Below are 17,025 nucleotides of genomic sequence, written 5' to 3'. Positions count from 1 at the left end.
ATATAGTCATGATAGAAAGAGCCCTGAATGCCAGGCTCAGAAATGAGCACTTGATGAATTCTGAGTGGGGAGCCCTGAGAAGTAAGAGGAAGATGCTCTCACCCTGGGCAGGATACAACACAGGAGGACCCTGAGTCAGAGCCGCCTGCAACTGGGCAGGCTGAAGAAAAGGCAGGGGATGGGATCCCTAGAGGACGGGAAGAGGCAGTTATCGGGGATTCCCATGTCAGCACCGCCCCCATCCCTAACCAACTCAACTCAATTCAGCAGGTGTTTATTAATTTCTTCCTAATGTGCCAGGCAGGCAGTAGATGCCCCAAATGACACAGCCCCTGCCCCCCAGGAGCCTCCACTTGATTGGATGGTCAGACAGCTGGACTCCTGCCAGAAGGCCCCACCCAAAGGCTCGGAGAGGCTCCAGGAGAGACTCCAGGGCAAAAGGCTGTCAAGGGCCCAGGCTGCCCACAGGACCCCAGGTTTAGGAGTCAAGCCCATGTGCACCCAGATGTGCTAGGGGTCTGAGCAACAGCCCAGAACCAATTTCTGGAGTTGGGGGAAGGCTCCTCTAGTACAGGTAGGCAACATTGCCTCCCCCCCACTGAGCCATGGGTTACAGTTTTGGGGTGGAGGTGCCAAGGGCAGAGGCAGAGAGAATGTGGCAAGCATGTTCAAAGAGCTCCTGCCATGGAGGCCCCGGGGCATCAGGACTCAGAGCTGAGGGAAAGAGAGGCTAAGGGAAAGTAGACCGGTAGGGGAACAGGCCAAGAAGAAATGGAGAACACTGGGAGAGCCTGTTCAGTCCCTCAGTTAAATCAGGTCAACACCAAGTCCCAGAGAGCCCCATGCCATAGGCCTTCGGGGCCTCCAGGTCACTGTCCCAGTGGGGAGCCAGCCCAAGCCTGGCCTACAGCCAGTACTGGCTGCCCATGATCTATGGCAACTATCCAGCTTGGCAGGAGTTCTTGGGAGAAGGCGAGGGAGGCTAGGAGGTTCTGTGGCAACCAGAAGAGGCCAGGAGGTGGCAAAGGAGGTGGCCCTGGGTTCCAGCTTCAGCTCTGGACTCCATCCTCAGGGAGATGCAGCTCGTCTTTCCCACCTGGGGACATGGTTGAAGATGATGCCAATGAACAGACTGCCTGAGCCAAGCCTTGAGCCCCCACCTTCCTGAAGTCAGATCTAGGGAGGCCGGGGACCCCTCCACCCCCACCCCGGCTGACCTGGCTTGGCCCAAGACATTCTTAGATCTCCCCAACTTTGCCCCCTTAACAGAAGCCAGTCCCTGGGCACCTACTTGTGGATGGTGATAAGAGAATCATTCGGCCTTTGGTGATTCTTCCTATGGGACCTGTCTGGGAGAGGAGAGAGAGTTCAGCTCAAGGCCAGGCCAGCAATTTGGGGAAGAAGATCCCCAACCCTCAGAGGCAGAGCCCCCCAGCCCAGACCTGGCTCACATCCTGTCTGTCCCATTAATGTTCTCTGTGTGTCTCCTCTTCCACCTGAGGGTGGGACCTAGGGTGTTGTAGGACCTAGGGGCTGCTTCCTGCACCCCCCAAAACAGGGAACTTCCTGAGGGCAGGACCTGGGGGGCTGCTCCTCTCCTGTACCCCCCACACTGGGAGCTCTCTAGGGACAGGAAAGTCTTGGGGAGCATCTCCTCTTTTTGTCCCTTCCCCAGCACACCCAGACAGGCAACTAACTCCCTGCGGGCAGGCAGGACCTGGGCACCATTGACAATATTTGAGGTGACTTCTTATTGCCCAGCTGGGATGAGCTCACAACAGCAGCTGATTCTGTCTCTGCAGCAAGCAGCATTTTCCAAAGGGCTTTGGTCCTAGCCCCAGGGAAGCTCACTGCCTCAAAGGCACTGCCAAGGAAATCAGATCCAAGGCTCCTGACTTGGAGACCAGAATTCTTTCCATTATCCTCACACCTCTGCAGGCAAAGGCAGTCCTAATATGGACCAGCTGGAATACACATTCAGTGAGAGCTCCTTTGCCCCCCCCCCCCAAGACATTTCCTCTGTGTGTGGGTATGATGGATGGATGTAATGTGTGGGCATCCCTAAGAGATAGGAAAGAAATAGATAAGATCTGAGGGTCTTAGTGGACTCCAGGCATAACACATATTAATTGCAATAGCAGTGAGTTGAGGCTCGTGGACTACAGGGAGAGATAAAGAGGGTTCAGAAAAGGGAGGGATTGGGAGGAGAGGAAGTTGATGTCTCTGCTACCCTTTGCCCTAGTCAGAATGCCTTTGAAATATTCTGATCAATCCTGGACACCATGTCTTAGGTGAGACGTTGAGAATCCAGAGGGAGTCTGGGGATCGACTCCTGCAAGGCCTTGGTGCCTGGGGAGTTTTAGGCTCAAGAGAAGGAGCTGAGAGCAGGTACTTGGAAGACTGAGGCTGGAGAGGCCTCAGCCTGGACCCAGGGTCCCAGAGCCTCTCAAAGTCACGGCTGAGATTCATGATCTGTCATCACTCAACATGGTTCCAATCCATAAGCCCAAGTGTCCTTGTTGTTCCCAGTTTCTAAGAAAAAGGATTCTGGAAACAGAGAGGCCTGAAGTTGCCCCCACCCCCACCCCCACCCCAGGGCTTCAAATCAAAAACTCATTGTGAAATCTGGGGCCATTCTTGACAGGCCGCCCCTAGAAGCGATCAATTCCAGATGCCCAAAGGGCCGGGGCTCTGTGCCAGAGGAGGCCTGCTCGGGATGGAGTGGAGCCCTGGGGAGGCTGCAGAGTCCTCTGGGACTCACCCGATCTGGCTCCCACTGCCTTGGCTTTGAGATTATTGAAAAAAAAGCGTGTTGGGCCCCTGCCCTAAGTGAGACAGAGCTCCTTGAAGACAGGACGGTCTTTTGTCTCTCCTTGTAACCCCAGAGCTCGGCATCTCACCACAACTTGAATTTATGCTTGATTGATCTTTGGGGATTGCCAACATCGGACTTTTGGGCCCCACAGAACCCAAGAGGCTCCTAGTAAGAAGGATGGCTAAGAATCAAGGAAGATGAATGGTCTCACCAGGCCCTGAGGTCACAGGTGGACACAGTCCATGGTCAGGGTGGGGTGGGAAATTTACCCAACAAATGGACTGCATGGGGCTGGAATGAATGGCCAAGGGCAAAGATCCAGAATGGCCTTTAGGGGAGAATTGGGGTCACCTAGTCCAGCCCCCGAGCAAATGGATCACAGGCCTGCCCCTTCATTGCCTCCTCATCTTCCTAGCCAGCTCCCCTCCCTCCGGCACCATCAAGGAAAGGAGCATGTAGACCTTCGCTGCACTTCTCCCCCTTCCACTACAGGTTTGAAAGCCTGCCACGGCTCCCCAGGGTTGGGCTGGGAGGGGCTGGGCTGGAGCATGTCATGAGGGTGAGCTCTGAGCCTGGTGCAAGGGAGATGGTCCCAAAGGGGCCTCCTGCTCTGGAGGGGTGCCAGCCCCACCCCATCCCCAGATGTCAGACATCCTAGCCATCTGCTCCTCCCTGATCCACCTCCAGCCTGCTCAGGCAGCGGCTAGCCTGTTGTTGGAAGCAACATGGAGGTGAATGAAGAGGGCAAAGGACTCCAACCTAGGGCTCCTGCCTCTTGGGCTAGACGTCCAAAGCCCCAGGTGCCCTCTCCATCCTCTCCAGTACCCAGGGAATGGGATGCCCAGGTACTGCCTGTAGAGCATAAGGCAGTGAGGAGAGCTTGGAGGTCAATCCCCTCATTATACAAATAGAGAAGCCAAGGCTCAAAGACTTGCAGGCAATCACCCGGAAACAAATGGCAGAGGCAGGATTGCCTCTTGGGTCCTCTGACCTCCAGGGCCCCAAAGGTGTCTGCTTCCTCTCCCCACTCCTACTTTCAAGCTGAAGGGCACCAGGTCTTTTACCCTACTTCCCATCCCAACTGAGGCTTCTAGCTCTGGCCCAGCCGCTTTGACAATGAAGGCCAGGTCCCCACTCTGCACCCCTGGGAGTCCTAGCCTTCCCTGGGGAAGAGAAACCTCTGTGTTGTGGAAGGCAGAGGGAGGAGGAGGTTTCAGGAAAGATGGGGAAGAGATCAGGTGGGAGGAGAGAGCATGTTCCCGGTCCTTCCCAAGCCCCTCCTAGGTCCTGCCCAGAGCACTGGCTATTACCTCACACGGTACAAGATAAAATCTACAATGGTCAAGCCCAGGGATTCCCAGGACTCCATTATCGGCCTTAGTCTCTGGGAACCCAGGTTAAGATGCCCCCAGGGCTGCCCCATATCCAAGGCCTGTCTTTCTGAGACTAGAGTCCAGGCCCAATCCTCTTCCAGTCCCCGATCAGCTCCTCTGCTGCCCACTCTCAGACATCCTGGCCTAGAGATGGGTGTTTCCTGAGATGGGTGTCAAGGCTTTCAGAACAAAGACGTCAGGCCCTGAGAATGTAGATTCCTTTCCAGATGTCTTCAGAGCAGGTGCTCAGAAGCTCTGATTTCCTCTGTTTCTCCCCTTCCCAGCTAGAGCTCCCCCATAGACAGGAGACTTCCTGGGGGCTAGGCTGGGCTTCCCCAAAGAGAAGGGGTTCCTTGGGGACAGAGCTGTCTCCATCTCAGAATGGGAGGGGATCCACAAGGACAGAGCCATGTCACCCACTCAGTTGGGGGCTCCCTTGGGGAAGTCTGGGGTGAGGGATGTTTGCCCAACAGTCCCACATCCCCACTCACTGCATCTGAAGTCACACATTTGTTCAGGAACCGAGTAATCCACATCTGTCCTCCAGCCCTGTAGAGACCCAATGGAGATGATTATTCTTCTGTTCAAAAGTTCAATAGCAGCAAATTATTTCAAGACTTTCCTGGCCACATTATCTCCTTCAGTCCTCAGAACAATGCAGTGAAGGAAGGTTTCCAGATTTGGTGAATGTCCCCATTTTACAGGAGAAAACTGAAACTCAGAGGGTAAATGACTTGTCCAGATGGACACATTAGTAAAGGATAAAGATTTAAATTTGGGTCTTTCTTGACTTCAGGAATAGTGTTTTCCCCCTACTCAATGACCGTCTGATATCCCTGACAAGTGGTTGGTCCTCCACCAGAAGATGCCTCCAGAGTGGGTCCCCCACCATCCCCTTTTTAGGATAGCTCTCAAGGGTTACATTTTGCTTCCAATTCTTCCCTTTGGGGGCAGAACAAAGTTAATCCCACTTCTTCAAGAAGACCCTTTGGGGATTTAAAAGTAGATATCACTCCTTCACTGCAGCCTGCCCTTTGCAAGTGACTTGAAACTTATGATCATCTAACCACTGTTCTCGGGATTTCCCTGAAGCTTGTCAGTCCTTTCTTCACATGTGGTGCCCAGAAGAGAGCCCAAGATGGCTCATGGGTCTGACAGGATCACCTCCCTAGAAGATCAGGGAGTCTCAAGTGGAAGGAAGACTAAGCTCAACCCTCCTAGTTTTACCCATGAGGAGTCTGGGGTTCAGGTGAATCAAGTGATTGGGGTCAAAGACGGCAGTCAAGATTTATACTCAGGACCTCTGATTCCAGAGTCAGCTGTTTTCACTGTGCCTCAATAGTCCTGGACACAGAGCCGCCTTTAATGTAGCCTAAGTTTGCCTTGGGTTTGGGGGTCTGCTGTATCATAAAGTGGGCCCAGATTTTTTGGCTTCAGATCACTCTCTAACTCCTTCTTCCCCAGTCTTGGTTAAGACAAACGACTTTTTGAACCCAAAAGGGCTTCTTTACATTGATCTCTTAATAAATGTTGGTTGAATTAAGTCCTATTTTGTGAGATCCAGCTTGTTGGTTCATCAATTGTCCCAAATATTGGCATAAGAATTGTTTTGGGTCCTGGCTCTGGCATCCACTGCCTTCTTTTCCTTCCCCTAGCAGTCCCTGGAGATGTCATATGAGATGTCACAAGGCAGGAACCCATTCTGTGCCAATGGAAGGGTCAGAGCAGAGGAGGGAATACTCTTTCTGGGCTGGTGGAAGCTAAGGAACAGTACAGAGAGGTGGAACACATCATTTCCTGATATATTAAGTCCAAAGGGAGGGCAGGAAAGCTTCTAGACCCCTTGCTAGGTCAGAAATGGTCCCTGCTGGACCCCTAGTAGAATGATGTAGGCTAAAAAGAGACCCCCTCTGCTGGATACTTATTCTCTATACCTCCTGTCACTCTCTTCTGCCTTCAGAGTAGCCCTTGGGAGGCCCTTTGGCCTGTGGCCCCCAGTGACTTTCAAGGTGACTCCCTGAGATGGATTTCTATTCCACCCCATCCAGGAGCAAAGGGTTGGTTCAAAGCAGCCTAAAGAAGAGGGCTAGACTCCAAGGGGGACCAAGTGACTGGATGAATAGCTGTCTGCGTTTGGAAATCTCCCCCATGTTCACATCCCACCTCCTAAAGTTCCTGTTAGAGAACTTTATAGACCCCTCTTCTGGTGACATCTTTTGGGCAAGTCATTTAACTTCTGTCTGCCTCCGTTTCTTGGACTGCAAAACAGGGCTAATTAGAGTGCCTGCCTCACAGGCTTGTCGTAAAGCTCATGGGAGAATAATTGTACATTGTAAAGCTTATCACAGTGCTGGCACATAGCAGTCATCCAATATAGGCCCTCCTCCATGGCTCCCAGGCCCTAGTTACCTCCCCTGATCTCTCACAACTGCTTCCTGTTAGGTCTCCCCCCTCCCTCCCCATCTCTCCTCTTCCCTTCCTTCTTCTGTCCTCCACACTGACAGAAAACCGAGAGCAAGCTGTCCTCAACTCAAAGATCTCCAGGAGCTCCCCATTAACTCCGGAGCCAAGGTCCAACTCCTCTCCTTGGTGCTGACAGCCCTCCTGGCTCAGCCTTCGCTCTCCCTTTCCAGCCTCTCCCTCAAGTCACAGACTTTCACACACTCTAATGGACATCTCTATCCCCAAACACTCCCTAAACTGTGCTAGCCCCTTTGCATAGACTATAGATCCCATTGCACTTTGAGCTTGGCTATGACTGTAGCATTTAATGAATGTCCTGACCCAGGCTCCCAGGGGAGGAGAGGAGAGGAGAGCGAGAACAGTCTGCAGACAGGAAAGAGAGAGAGAGAGAGAGAGAGAGAGAGAGAGAGAGAGAGAGAATTTAGAATGACATAATATTGGCCTCATCTCTCTGAACTTGCTGAAATTCTAGAGACTGATAGAATGGTTCTTGTCTGGCTGAAAGGGTTCTCTCATTCTCTTGTTCTCATTCTCTCTTCCTGTTTTTCTCTCCGTGTCTCTGTGTGACTTTCCCTCTCCTCCTCTCCTCTCCTCTCCTCTCCTCTCCTCTCCTCTCCTTCTCCTCTCCTCTCCTCTCCTCTCCTCTCCTCTCCTCTCCTCTCCTCTCCTCTCCTCTCCTCTCCTCTCCTCTCCTCTCCTCTCCTCTCCTCGCCTCTCCTCGCGCCTCGCCTCTCCTCGCCTCTCCTCTCCTCTCCTCTCCTCTCCTCTCCCTCTCCCTCCCCTCCCCCATCCCCTTCCCTGCCCCCACCCCTCTCCTGAGGTCTCACTTCTCTCAACTGAAGAGCTCATTCATCCTTGTGTATTCTTTGGGATCTCATTTCAGTAACTTTTCTAATTACTCTTTGCTTGGATGAAAGCTTTCTTGCCACTTTCTCTTTATGTGTTTTTTTATATAACCAAGAGGGGGTGAGCAACGATGACTAAAGTTGGATTTACCCTCCCCCTCCAGAGTGACCAGGGAAGAGTCATTTCTTGAGCCTGAGCCCTAGTGAATCATAGCCCATCATCTCATTTGGAGAGCAGAGGAGAGATTGGCCAGCTTTGGGTGTCCCAAGCCCAGCTGGCATGGTTGGAGGGGGAGCCTCAGCCCTTGCCTCTTGCCATCTTTGCTGTGGCAGCTCACACCTCAGATTACATCTGGTTCTGCCACCTACAACCTTCCTCTATTTTAGCCAACTCATCTAGCGACACGTTCCAGAGCCATCTATCCATGCTTGTGTCTTGGCCTCCAACCAGAGACTGAACATCATGAGTTGCTAAACCTTGTGTCTCTCCCAGGCTCCAGCTCTGGGCTTTGCAAACAGAAGGCACTTAAACAATGTTAGGAATGAATGAATGAATGAAAGAATGGCCTTTACCGCCTGGAGTCTCCCTTGATTCCAGCTGGATCTGCCAGAGACTGGGCAGGCCTTCCCAATAATAGCAGCCTGTGAAGCCTATTCCTGAGCTCAGGGTCTGCCTTATCTCAACCTTAGGAAGAAATAGGGACCTACCTGGATACAGATATCTGGGGAACAGGCCTCCTCCTCAGGGATGTCAACATGGCCTATGGCATCTGCATCTCCCTGGGCCAAAAAAAAACCAAAAACAACCCACTCACATGTAGCAAGCCAGTCTACCCAAGTCCCTCCCCCAAGGTCCCAGGGAAACATTAGCCTCTCCTCTCCTCCTCCATCAATCCCCAAGCTGTCAGCTCCCAGCTGCCTCAGGGGATGACCAACTTCTTCCCTGATCAGCAGCTCCATGATTGGAACAGGACCCAGCTTGTGTCGCCAACTCACTCACATAGAGGAGAGTCATGGCACACCCCTCTCTACCCATGGGCAGCTCCACACGCATGTATGGGCTCTCCTCCTCAGATGTAGCTCCATAAAGAAATATCCCCTGATTGACTTAGGGCAGACACTCAGGAAAGGTCTAGGGCTTGGCCCTGGTGCCAGCAAGGCCAGAGGTCTGTCTTAACCTCTCCAGACTCCAGCATGTTGGTCCTCTGGCCTGTGCCTGACATTATCGAACTCCTGGATCAGAGCAATCAGGGAAGGCTTCTTGTAGGCAGAGAGTCTTGGAGGGCTTCTAGAGTCTAGAAGAAGTGAGGACCACTGTTGGGTGTGTGTGTATGTTTAAAGGTGACAGTGTGTATCCAGGGTTCTATCCTTGGGTCTGAACTCACCTGGGATCCCACAGAGATGCTCTCAAGCACATGGCAATGGAAAGGTGAGGTCCGGTTGCATAGCTGCACCTGGAAGTGGGCAGGGCTTCTCGAGATGAAGGAGGCGAGGATCTTGCCCTGTTCCTGATGAACCACCATCTCCCAGCCTGAAAAGGAGCCCAGTATGGTCCCCATAGAAGGGTCACAGAAGGTGGCTCCCTACCTTCTTTGAGCTTGGCCTCCTCTGCCCACTTCTGGCATGGAGCCCTGGACACTTCTTTCCTAGCTCTGGCCCTCTCCCCATGCATGAAATCTGAGATGAGAACATCACTCCTTCCTTTTTCCCTGATGATGGCAGTGCCAACCCTAGTCCTCTCTGCTTACTAGATCCTTCCTTCTCCTTGGAATTAGTCCCAAAGCCACTTCCTCCAGGAAGACTTCCCCGACTTTATTTGTTGGCAGGGTGGCCTACCACTCTGCCCTTCACAGTGATTACATAATGATAGGCACTACAGTGATGGACACTCGTGTTTCATGAACCAACAAAGATTTCTGAATCACTCAATGGGTGGTAGTACTGTGTTAGGAACTGTGACCAACCAATGTCCTGCCCTCAAGGAGCTTGCACTCTACTGAGAAATCCCATGGGTGCACCAAATACCCAGTAAAAACAAGATCCTAGGCAGGGAAGGCAGTCCCACCTTACAAGACTGAGCTGACTTGGTCTAAATTTATTTCTCACCAGAAGGCCCAGCCCAATTTTGGTTCTGCATGGCCTCTCACTTAACAGATGTTCATTGGAGCATGGAAACAATGTCAAGACTAACAGACTGCTTTCTGTGGGAGGGGTGGGAGGAAGGAAGCAAGATTAGGGAGAAAATCGTAAAATTCAAAACAAATAAAATATTTTTTAAAAATGTTCATTGAGTGAATGAATCCCTAAACCTCGAAAATGAGACTCTAATACTTTTTGTCAGTGTGGAAACAAAGTCAGAAGACACAAAGTGAGAAGAGGGTTTCTCAGTGGGGCACAGACCCCTCCTGGAGCTGGTGGTCCATCCCTCTGCTTCCCTTCATGACCCCCCCCCCCACAAGGCTGGGAATCCAATAAGGGGAAATTACCTGGGAAGTTTCCATCAGCAAAGGGACATCTCACCCAAGAGCCTTGCAACGTTGTGAACTGGGGGAGAGAGAGAGAGAGAGAGAGAGAGAGATCAGCCCCTATGAGGGAAGTCAAGCCCTGTTCCACAAAGCCCTCTCAGTGACAAGATCTGGCCCCTGCTAACGGATCAGAATGGAAGTCTCCACAGACAAAGCGGGTAGGACTGCAGTGGTCTTCTGGCCTAGCCCCTTCATTGTACACAGGAGGAAACTGAGGCTCACAGAGGAAGCAAGACCATCTAGGATCAGAGGAGAATGGTGAGTAAGAGCACCTAGAGAGCGAGCCAGGATACGTGACTTGAGCCACTCTGTCTGTGCCACTCTAACTAAAGTGAACTTCAAAGGGGATTCCAAGGGGAGGTGAACTAAGGAAGGATGGGAAACTCTCAAAAATGCAGCAACCGTTCCACTGAAGAGGAAAACAAAGAATCATCCAGAAAGCCACATGAATGCGACAGAAGCTCACAGACCGACGTCCAATTTGAAAACGTTTGTACGGGTCAGTTAATGATGGAGAAGGACGAGAGCATGGAATGGTTCTGTAAGTGATCAGCAAGTATTATGCACCTTCTGTATGCTAAGCACTGGGGTTACAAGGACGGAGAAGCCAACAATCCCTACTCAGAAAGACTTCTCCTGGGTACTGGGAGACAACGACAGCAAGGTGGCTGCAAAAACATACAAGGTAGTTTGCATGTGTAGTTCAGTACAAAGTAGCAGTTGGCTCAGGAAAGACTTAAAAAAGAGAGTGGAAGCATGGTGGGATGATATTCTCTGGGGAGGAAGAGAGGAGGGATGGCATTACAGGCATGGGGAACCGCCAGCGCAAAGGCATGAAAGTAGGGTTATATGAGCTACAGAGAGGCCAGCTTGGCTAGATCCTAGAATGAAAGATGGGACAATAGCAGCCAATGAAGTTGGAGCAAGGCCGAGCTTTAAAAACCAAGCGAAGAAGAGTTTATACTTTATCCTATGGCAAGAGGAAGGTATGGAAGTTTGTTGAGGAGGGAATTCACCCAGTCAGAGCTAAAGAAAAAATCACTTTGGCAGCAGCATGAGAGATGAACTTGAACAGGGAGAAAAGCAACAAAAAAGTTGCGATGAAAAGGGTCAGGGGCAAAAGGACATGCGCTAAGGAGGTAGTGGCTGTGTCAGTGGAGGAGTCAGATGTGAAAGGTATCTTTGAGGCAAGATTAGGCCATAAGGAAAGAGGAAGGAGCAGAGGGCAGTGAAACAGGCAAAAATGGAAGGAGCTTCAATAAATATAGGGACCTTGGGAAGAGGGAGGGTTTAAGTATAAATAGAATGAGTTCCTTTTTTGGATTCACTGAGTCTGAGATGCCTCCTAAGTGTCCGGGTCAAGATGTCTGGTAAGTAAATGATGAGGTTGATAAGGATTCCAGAGAAGAATTGATCTCAAGATCTGTCACCTTATTAGCTGTTCTTCTCTAGAATCTTTCTGGGTAACCAATATTCTTCCAAAACTGGGGTGTGGAGAACCAGGAATTGTGTGGTTGGACAAGGCCAAAGGACAGCAACCTCTGTGCCTCTTTTAATGCAAGCCAAAATGGCACCTTGCTAGACCATGTTGCCATACCAGGCTGATGGCCTGTAGTAAATTGGGGTGAACTGTTGACTAACCAGCACCTCCCACAAACTATTTCTGAGGCCAATTTAAAAAAAATTCAGTCAAAGTACTTTACAATCATTCCAATTAAATTTCATCTTAAAAGGGAGTGCTACATTGTGGATGAAGGGTCTGTCTCAGGATCAGAGACTCTGGTTGCATATTGACTTGATCTTGGGTAAGTCACGTAATACTTTAGGGCCCCACAGAGCAGTTGTCACTGTATTATTAGAGAGCTTCCTTACTGAGTGTTCTGAATTCTTTTGATGGAGTTGTAGAGTGGGTCTAAAAAACTCCATTCTTCTCCATTCGGCCCCTTGGTCTGGCTTTTAAGATGTTTCTTGGCTCTTCTGTTCTCCAATGTGTTGGCTACTTCTCCTAGATCATTTGGTGCTGTTGTTTATGTCTGATTCCTCATGGCCCCATTTGAAGTTTTCTTGGCAAAGATACTGGGGTAGTTTGCAGTTTCCTTTTCTACTGTCTGTTTTTCTCAGAAAGAAATGAATGATCTAGATGCCCTCACAGAGGAACCCAAAGATTTTCCTCCCTTCAAGCAAAGGTTTGATATTTAGCTGTGTCTAAAATCTGTTTGGGAGGCAGTGTGGTGCAGTGAATTTGGGTCATCTTAGACTCAGAAACTTGAGTTCAGATTCTGGTCCTCCCTTTGGGATCCTGGGGGAGCCATGGGGAATTCATCACCATCATCATCACAATCAGATTTGTCAGAACAAGAGGCTGATGTTCCAACCTTAGATCCCTGGGGCACCTTGGACATGTGCCTATTGCCTGGGCCTTGAGCAGAGTTTTGGACTTCCCTGATTCTGTCTTCTCTGACATACAGTCTTTCTCTAAAGTCTTTTGCTCCTCCTGAGGTATGACCCATATTGGGAAAGGAGGATTTGCTGAAGAACCTAAAGGTTCAGGTCACATGAGCAAATCCATCCCTTTACTCCTGTTTCCCCCTCCCCGACCCCAAATTCACATGTGGGCTGCCATAAGAGGTTGACCACTAACTCACCTTCATGCAAAGCCCTGGTTGTGGGTCCACTCGTAAGTAATTCACCTGCAAGGAAGGAGACATTGGATGACTTTCAGGGAACTGGCATTTGTTTCATTTTTTTTCAATTAAAAAGCATTTATTTTCTCTCCCTCCCATTCTCTTTTCCCTACATTGAAAAAGAAAAACAAAATCTTTGGAATAGATATGCAAAGTCAAGCAAAAAAAACCCTCCACTGACTTTATCCAAAAATGTGACTCATTCTGCATCTTGAGTCCATTGCCTCTTGCTCAGGAAAGGGGGAGGGTTGTGGGCCAGGAGACTTGGGGGGACAAGTTAAGCCCTGACACTAGCAAAATGGGGGAAGAGGAGCAAACAAGGCCAACTGGGATTGATACACCTGGGACCCTGGTTTAAGCTATGGGCTGGCCCTATGCATGGGGAGGCAGAGCTCCTGATATCCCAGAAAGCCCGTTGCTGGCTAGAGGTTTTATTTGTTGTTCTCTCTGGCTGACTTTAAAACTCTCTTAAGAACTACTTTTCTCTGAGGGTATTGGAATAAGATTTTAGGAAAAGGGTTGCTTGTTTGGGGCTCCAACCAGATCCGGAACATCCACCCCACTAGATGAATGCTTCCCCATTGGTCCTCTGGAGTTGTGGTTGGTCAGGACATGGGTCAGAAGAACCGACCGTGTTCAGTCTTCTACTTATCTGTGTATCCACGTTTCTATCTATCTAGGTACTTTTCTAACAGCTTCTCTGCTTGTCTATTTGTCTGTGTGTGTGTGTCGTGGCTCCTTATCTGATTAGTCGCCTACGTGTCTATCTGTCTTCTTATTTATATGGCCGTCTACTTCTCTACCTACTTGTCTGCCCATCCAGCCTTCCTTCCATTCATGTATCCCTCCATTTCTCCATCCATCCATCCCTCCATTTCTCCATCCTCCATCCCTCCATCCCTCCATTTCTCCATCCATGCTCCCACCACCCACTTGTCCACCCACCCACCCATCTGTCTATTTGCTTGTTTACCTACTTCTTTACTTGTCTATATCTCTGTCAACTTGTCTATTGACCTCCTTATCTATTTGTCCATCTACTTAGCTATCTTCTTGTCTCTATCTATCTATCTACGTCTCTATCTATCTACGTCTCTATCTATCTACGTCTCTATCTATCTATCTATGTCTCTATCTATCTACGTCTCTATCTATCTACGTCTCTATCTATCTACGTCTCTATCTATCTACGTCTCTATCTATCTATCTATGTCTCTATCTAGCTATGTCTCTATCTATCTAGCTATGTCTCTATCTATGTCTCTATCTATCTATGTCTCTATCTATCTATCTATCTCTATCTATCTATCTATGTCTCTATCTATCTAGCTATGTCTCTCTATCTATGTCTCTATCTAGCTATGTCTCTATCTATCTACGTCTCTATCTATCTATCTACGTCTCTATCTATCTATGTCTCTATCTATGTCTCTATCTATCTATCTATGTCTCTATCTATCTATCTTCTCTCTTGACTCTTCCAACCTTCTTCGTCCAGTCCTAAGTCATCACATAGGTCTAGGTCATTGTTTTCTACCAGGGTTGAGAGAATTCATACCAATGACCTTTGGTGGGGGCGGCTAGGTGGCAGAGTGGATCGAGCACTGGCCCTGGAGTCAGGAGTACCTGAGTTCAAATCCCTCCTCAGACACTTCATAATGACCTAGCTGCGTGGCCTTGGGCAAGCCACTTAACCCCATTGCCTTGCAAAAACCAATGAGCTTTGGTGCTTGGTTTATATTCATAGATAAAGACAAATGTTCATGCAGATACACACACACACACACACACACACACAGATATCATCTTTGCTTCCAAGGGGAGTGGCCCCCACAGGGAGGGGCTATCTTGCCCTGGAATCCTCAATATCTGGCCTAGTATATGGCACATAGGAGGAAGTTAAGACATTTTCTTTGCTTGACCTCAGTCATTCTTGTGTGGACTTTCCCAAGATGGTGTTCCGTCTCAGGAGCACCCTGACACCTAAGCACGTGACCCACAGTCATGGAGACCAGGCAGCAGCCCCTGGGCCTTTTACAGACCCGAAGGCCCCGGGGCCATGGGCTCCCTGCTCTTACACTGCCTACAGCTGTCCGGCTTGTGTCACTCAGCTCCCAACACAGATCCCCCATCTTTGACATCCCACAAAGGTGGACTTCGGCCTGGACAGGGCAGGGAGGTTCCCAGCTCAGGGATTGGGTGAAGGGATTGTAGAAGATGTCATCCCACAGGATTCTGGTGTCTATACAGACAGAGACAGAGAGCGGTCAGAGAGGAAACAACTCCCTTGCCCCTCCCCTCCCCGTCAAAGCCTTGCTCAGGATGCCCTTCCCCTATGCAGCCCTTGATATCAAAAGCCAACCCAGTATTCAGCCAATCCTACCCAACTGGGCAGACAGGGGTGGGTACAAATGAAGCCACAGTCCCAGGGACCCTTCTCCAGGTGACCTGGGTCAGTTCTAAGATCCATCTTGGTGCTCTGTATGACCCTGGCCCCTGGTTCATCCTGAGACCCAGGGGACCCCCAGACTCTGGGACCTAGGGGACTCTGGGACCCAGGGACCTAGGGCTGAGGGAAGTCTTTCCCAGGAGGAGGGCGAAGAAAAAGAGCAGATTCCCCAAGGGTAGAGGCTGGAGGGCAGAGAGAAGAGCCACTCTGCTGAAGGCGGTCGCTTACTTGCCATTTTCAAAGGGACAGATCTGGAGTCTCACCGCATCAGGGACAGCTGCCCAGCCCTGCCAGGGAAAGCACTGTCAGCTCAGCTTCCAGGCACCTCCCACCATCCCCCAAAGTGCAGACTGAGAGAACTAAGAGAAGAATGCCCAGGGAAACTTCACACCAGATGCAGGAAAGGCAGGCTGGAGGGGAAACTGGATTTGGAATGGGCAGGTCTGAGGGCAAGTCATTTTCTTTGGGTGACCATGAGCCAGTTACTGTCCTTGCTGGACCTCAGTTTCTTCATCTGTAAAATGGTGCTAACACTTGCACCATGTACTTTGGGAGGATCGAACGAGATGCTGTACTTTGCCATAAGGAACTGATGCTACCAAATAGAATGACCCTGAGCAGTCACAGATCATAGAGGCAGTTTGAGAGCCATGGGCCTCGCCCCTTAGGGGCTCCGCCAGGATAGAACCAAAGGGAATCTACCTAAACCCCTCCTTCTGGAGACATTCAGGGACCAGGCTGGGACAATGACCTAAGGGACAGTGGCCAACTGGCTCAGATGGCCTGATCATGGGAGAAGAGTCACTCTAAGTGACTTCAAGCCATTGCTCAGTTCTAGGAGGCTTTGGGGCCTGGGTCTATGGGGAGCTCAGCTCAAGGAGCCCAAACAGGGTTCTCTCTTCTCACCTCAAGTAATCCCCTGCTCCCCCCACTTCCAACCACACACACCATGAAAGGGAGTATAGTATGTGTTCAGGAGGCTCAAACCTTCCAATCCCTTTATTTTGTAAATGAGGAAACTGTCCTGGATTGCCCAGGGAGCCCATTCCAGGATCCAGATCAGGGACCTTAGGGTGGGGTGGGGAGATGGGGAGAAGGGGAAGGCAACATGCTCTCGGGGGTGGGGAGGGAAGGGGCACCAACCTCGATACACAGACACGGCAGAAGCTGGGAATACTTCAAGACCACTGCCTTCCCAGGCTGCTCAGCGTTCACCTGGATCCAAGGGGAGGTAGAGTTGAAATCCACCCAGTCTTTTGTGGGGGAAGCCAGATACTCTCTCCCTTGGGGTGCCAAGCACCCTCTTTATGGATTAATTCTACTATATGTGGGGGAAGCTTCTCCCATGTGTGCATATGCTGAGTCTTCCCATGAGCCTCCAAGCACCCCTTTCAGGTGCTTGCCTTTGTTCCCCCATCTCTAGGCCAGCTAAGGTGAGTTAAGTTTCCCCTTCTGCCCTAGGGCCTCCAGTGCCTGAGCTAAGAGCTCTCCTCTGCCCTAAGACCCCCACTGTTTGACCTGAGAGTCGCCTCCTCCACCCTAAGGTCCCCCTGTCTGAGATGAGAACCTCGCTTTACCTTGTAGCTCCAAATGGAGTTGGAACTCACCAGTACTGGGGGGCTGTAGTCTTCACAGGCAAACCACTTGAGACAGAGCCGGACATAGTAGGGCTGGCCCCTGGGGACGTCTGCCAGATGCACCTCAATGGCCTTCTGGGCATGATCAATGTTGTATTTGAGCCTCCCAACTTGTGGAGACAGAAGGTAAGGATGGAGATCTGCCCTCTCCGAAATGGGGCTTCTGCTGTACTCCTGTTGGACCCCAGCCCAGGCCCCTGAAAGGAATCTACCTTACCCATGCTCACAGCTGAA

General features: G+C 50.5%; 1 protein-coding gene across 1 annotated transcript in view; it reads right to left on the bottom strand.

Annotated features, from left to right (window-relative positions):
* Positions 1–273: 273 nt before the first annotated feature.
* Positions 274–17,025, bottom strand: part of IL17REL (interleukin 17 receptor E like) — a 43,664-nt gene continuing 26,912 nt past the window's right edge. Inside the window, exons 7-17 of the mRNA XM_074227237.1 lie at positions 16,762–16,901; positions 16,298–16,369; positions 15,387–15,441; positions 14,784–14,947; positions 12,667–12,711; positions 9,983–10,040; positions 8,882–9,027; positions 8,205–8,276; positions 4,680–4,737; positions 1,292–1,349; positions 274–1,096 (exon numbers count right to left, since the gene is read on the bottom strand). Of these exons, the coding sequence (XP_074083338.1) occupies positions 1,069–1,096; positions 1,292–1,349; positions 4,680–4,737; positions 8,205–8,276; positions 8,882–9,027; positions 9,983–10,040; positions 12,667–12,711; positions 14,784–14,947; positions 15,387–15,441; positions 16,298–16,369; positions 16,762–16,901 (896 nt within the window). The 3' untranslated portion in view covers positions 274–1,068. The remainder of the gene's footprint in view (positions 1,097–1,291; positions 1,350–4,679; positions 4,738–8,204; positions 8,277–8,881; positions 9,028–9,982; positions 10,041–12,666; positions 12,712–14,783; positions 14,948–15,386; positions 15,442–16,297; positions 16,370–16,761; positions 16,902–17,025) is intronic.

The sequence above is a fragment of the Macrotis lagotis genome, chromosome 2, assembly GCF_037893015.1.
Source record: "Macrotis lagotis isolate mMagLag1 chromosome 2, bilby.v1.9.chrom.fasta, whole genome shotgun sequence".
NCBI classification, from domain to species: domain Eukaryota; kingdom Metazoa; phylum Chordata; class Mammalia; order Peramelemorphia; family Peramelidae; genus Macrotis; species Macrotis lagotis.
Note: the sequence above shows the minus strand (reverse complement) of the source record. Positions and strands in the feature narration are given on the sequence as shown.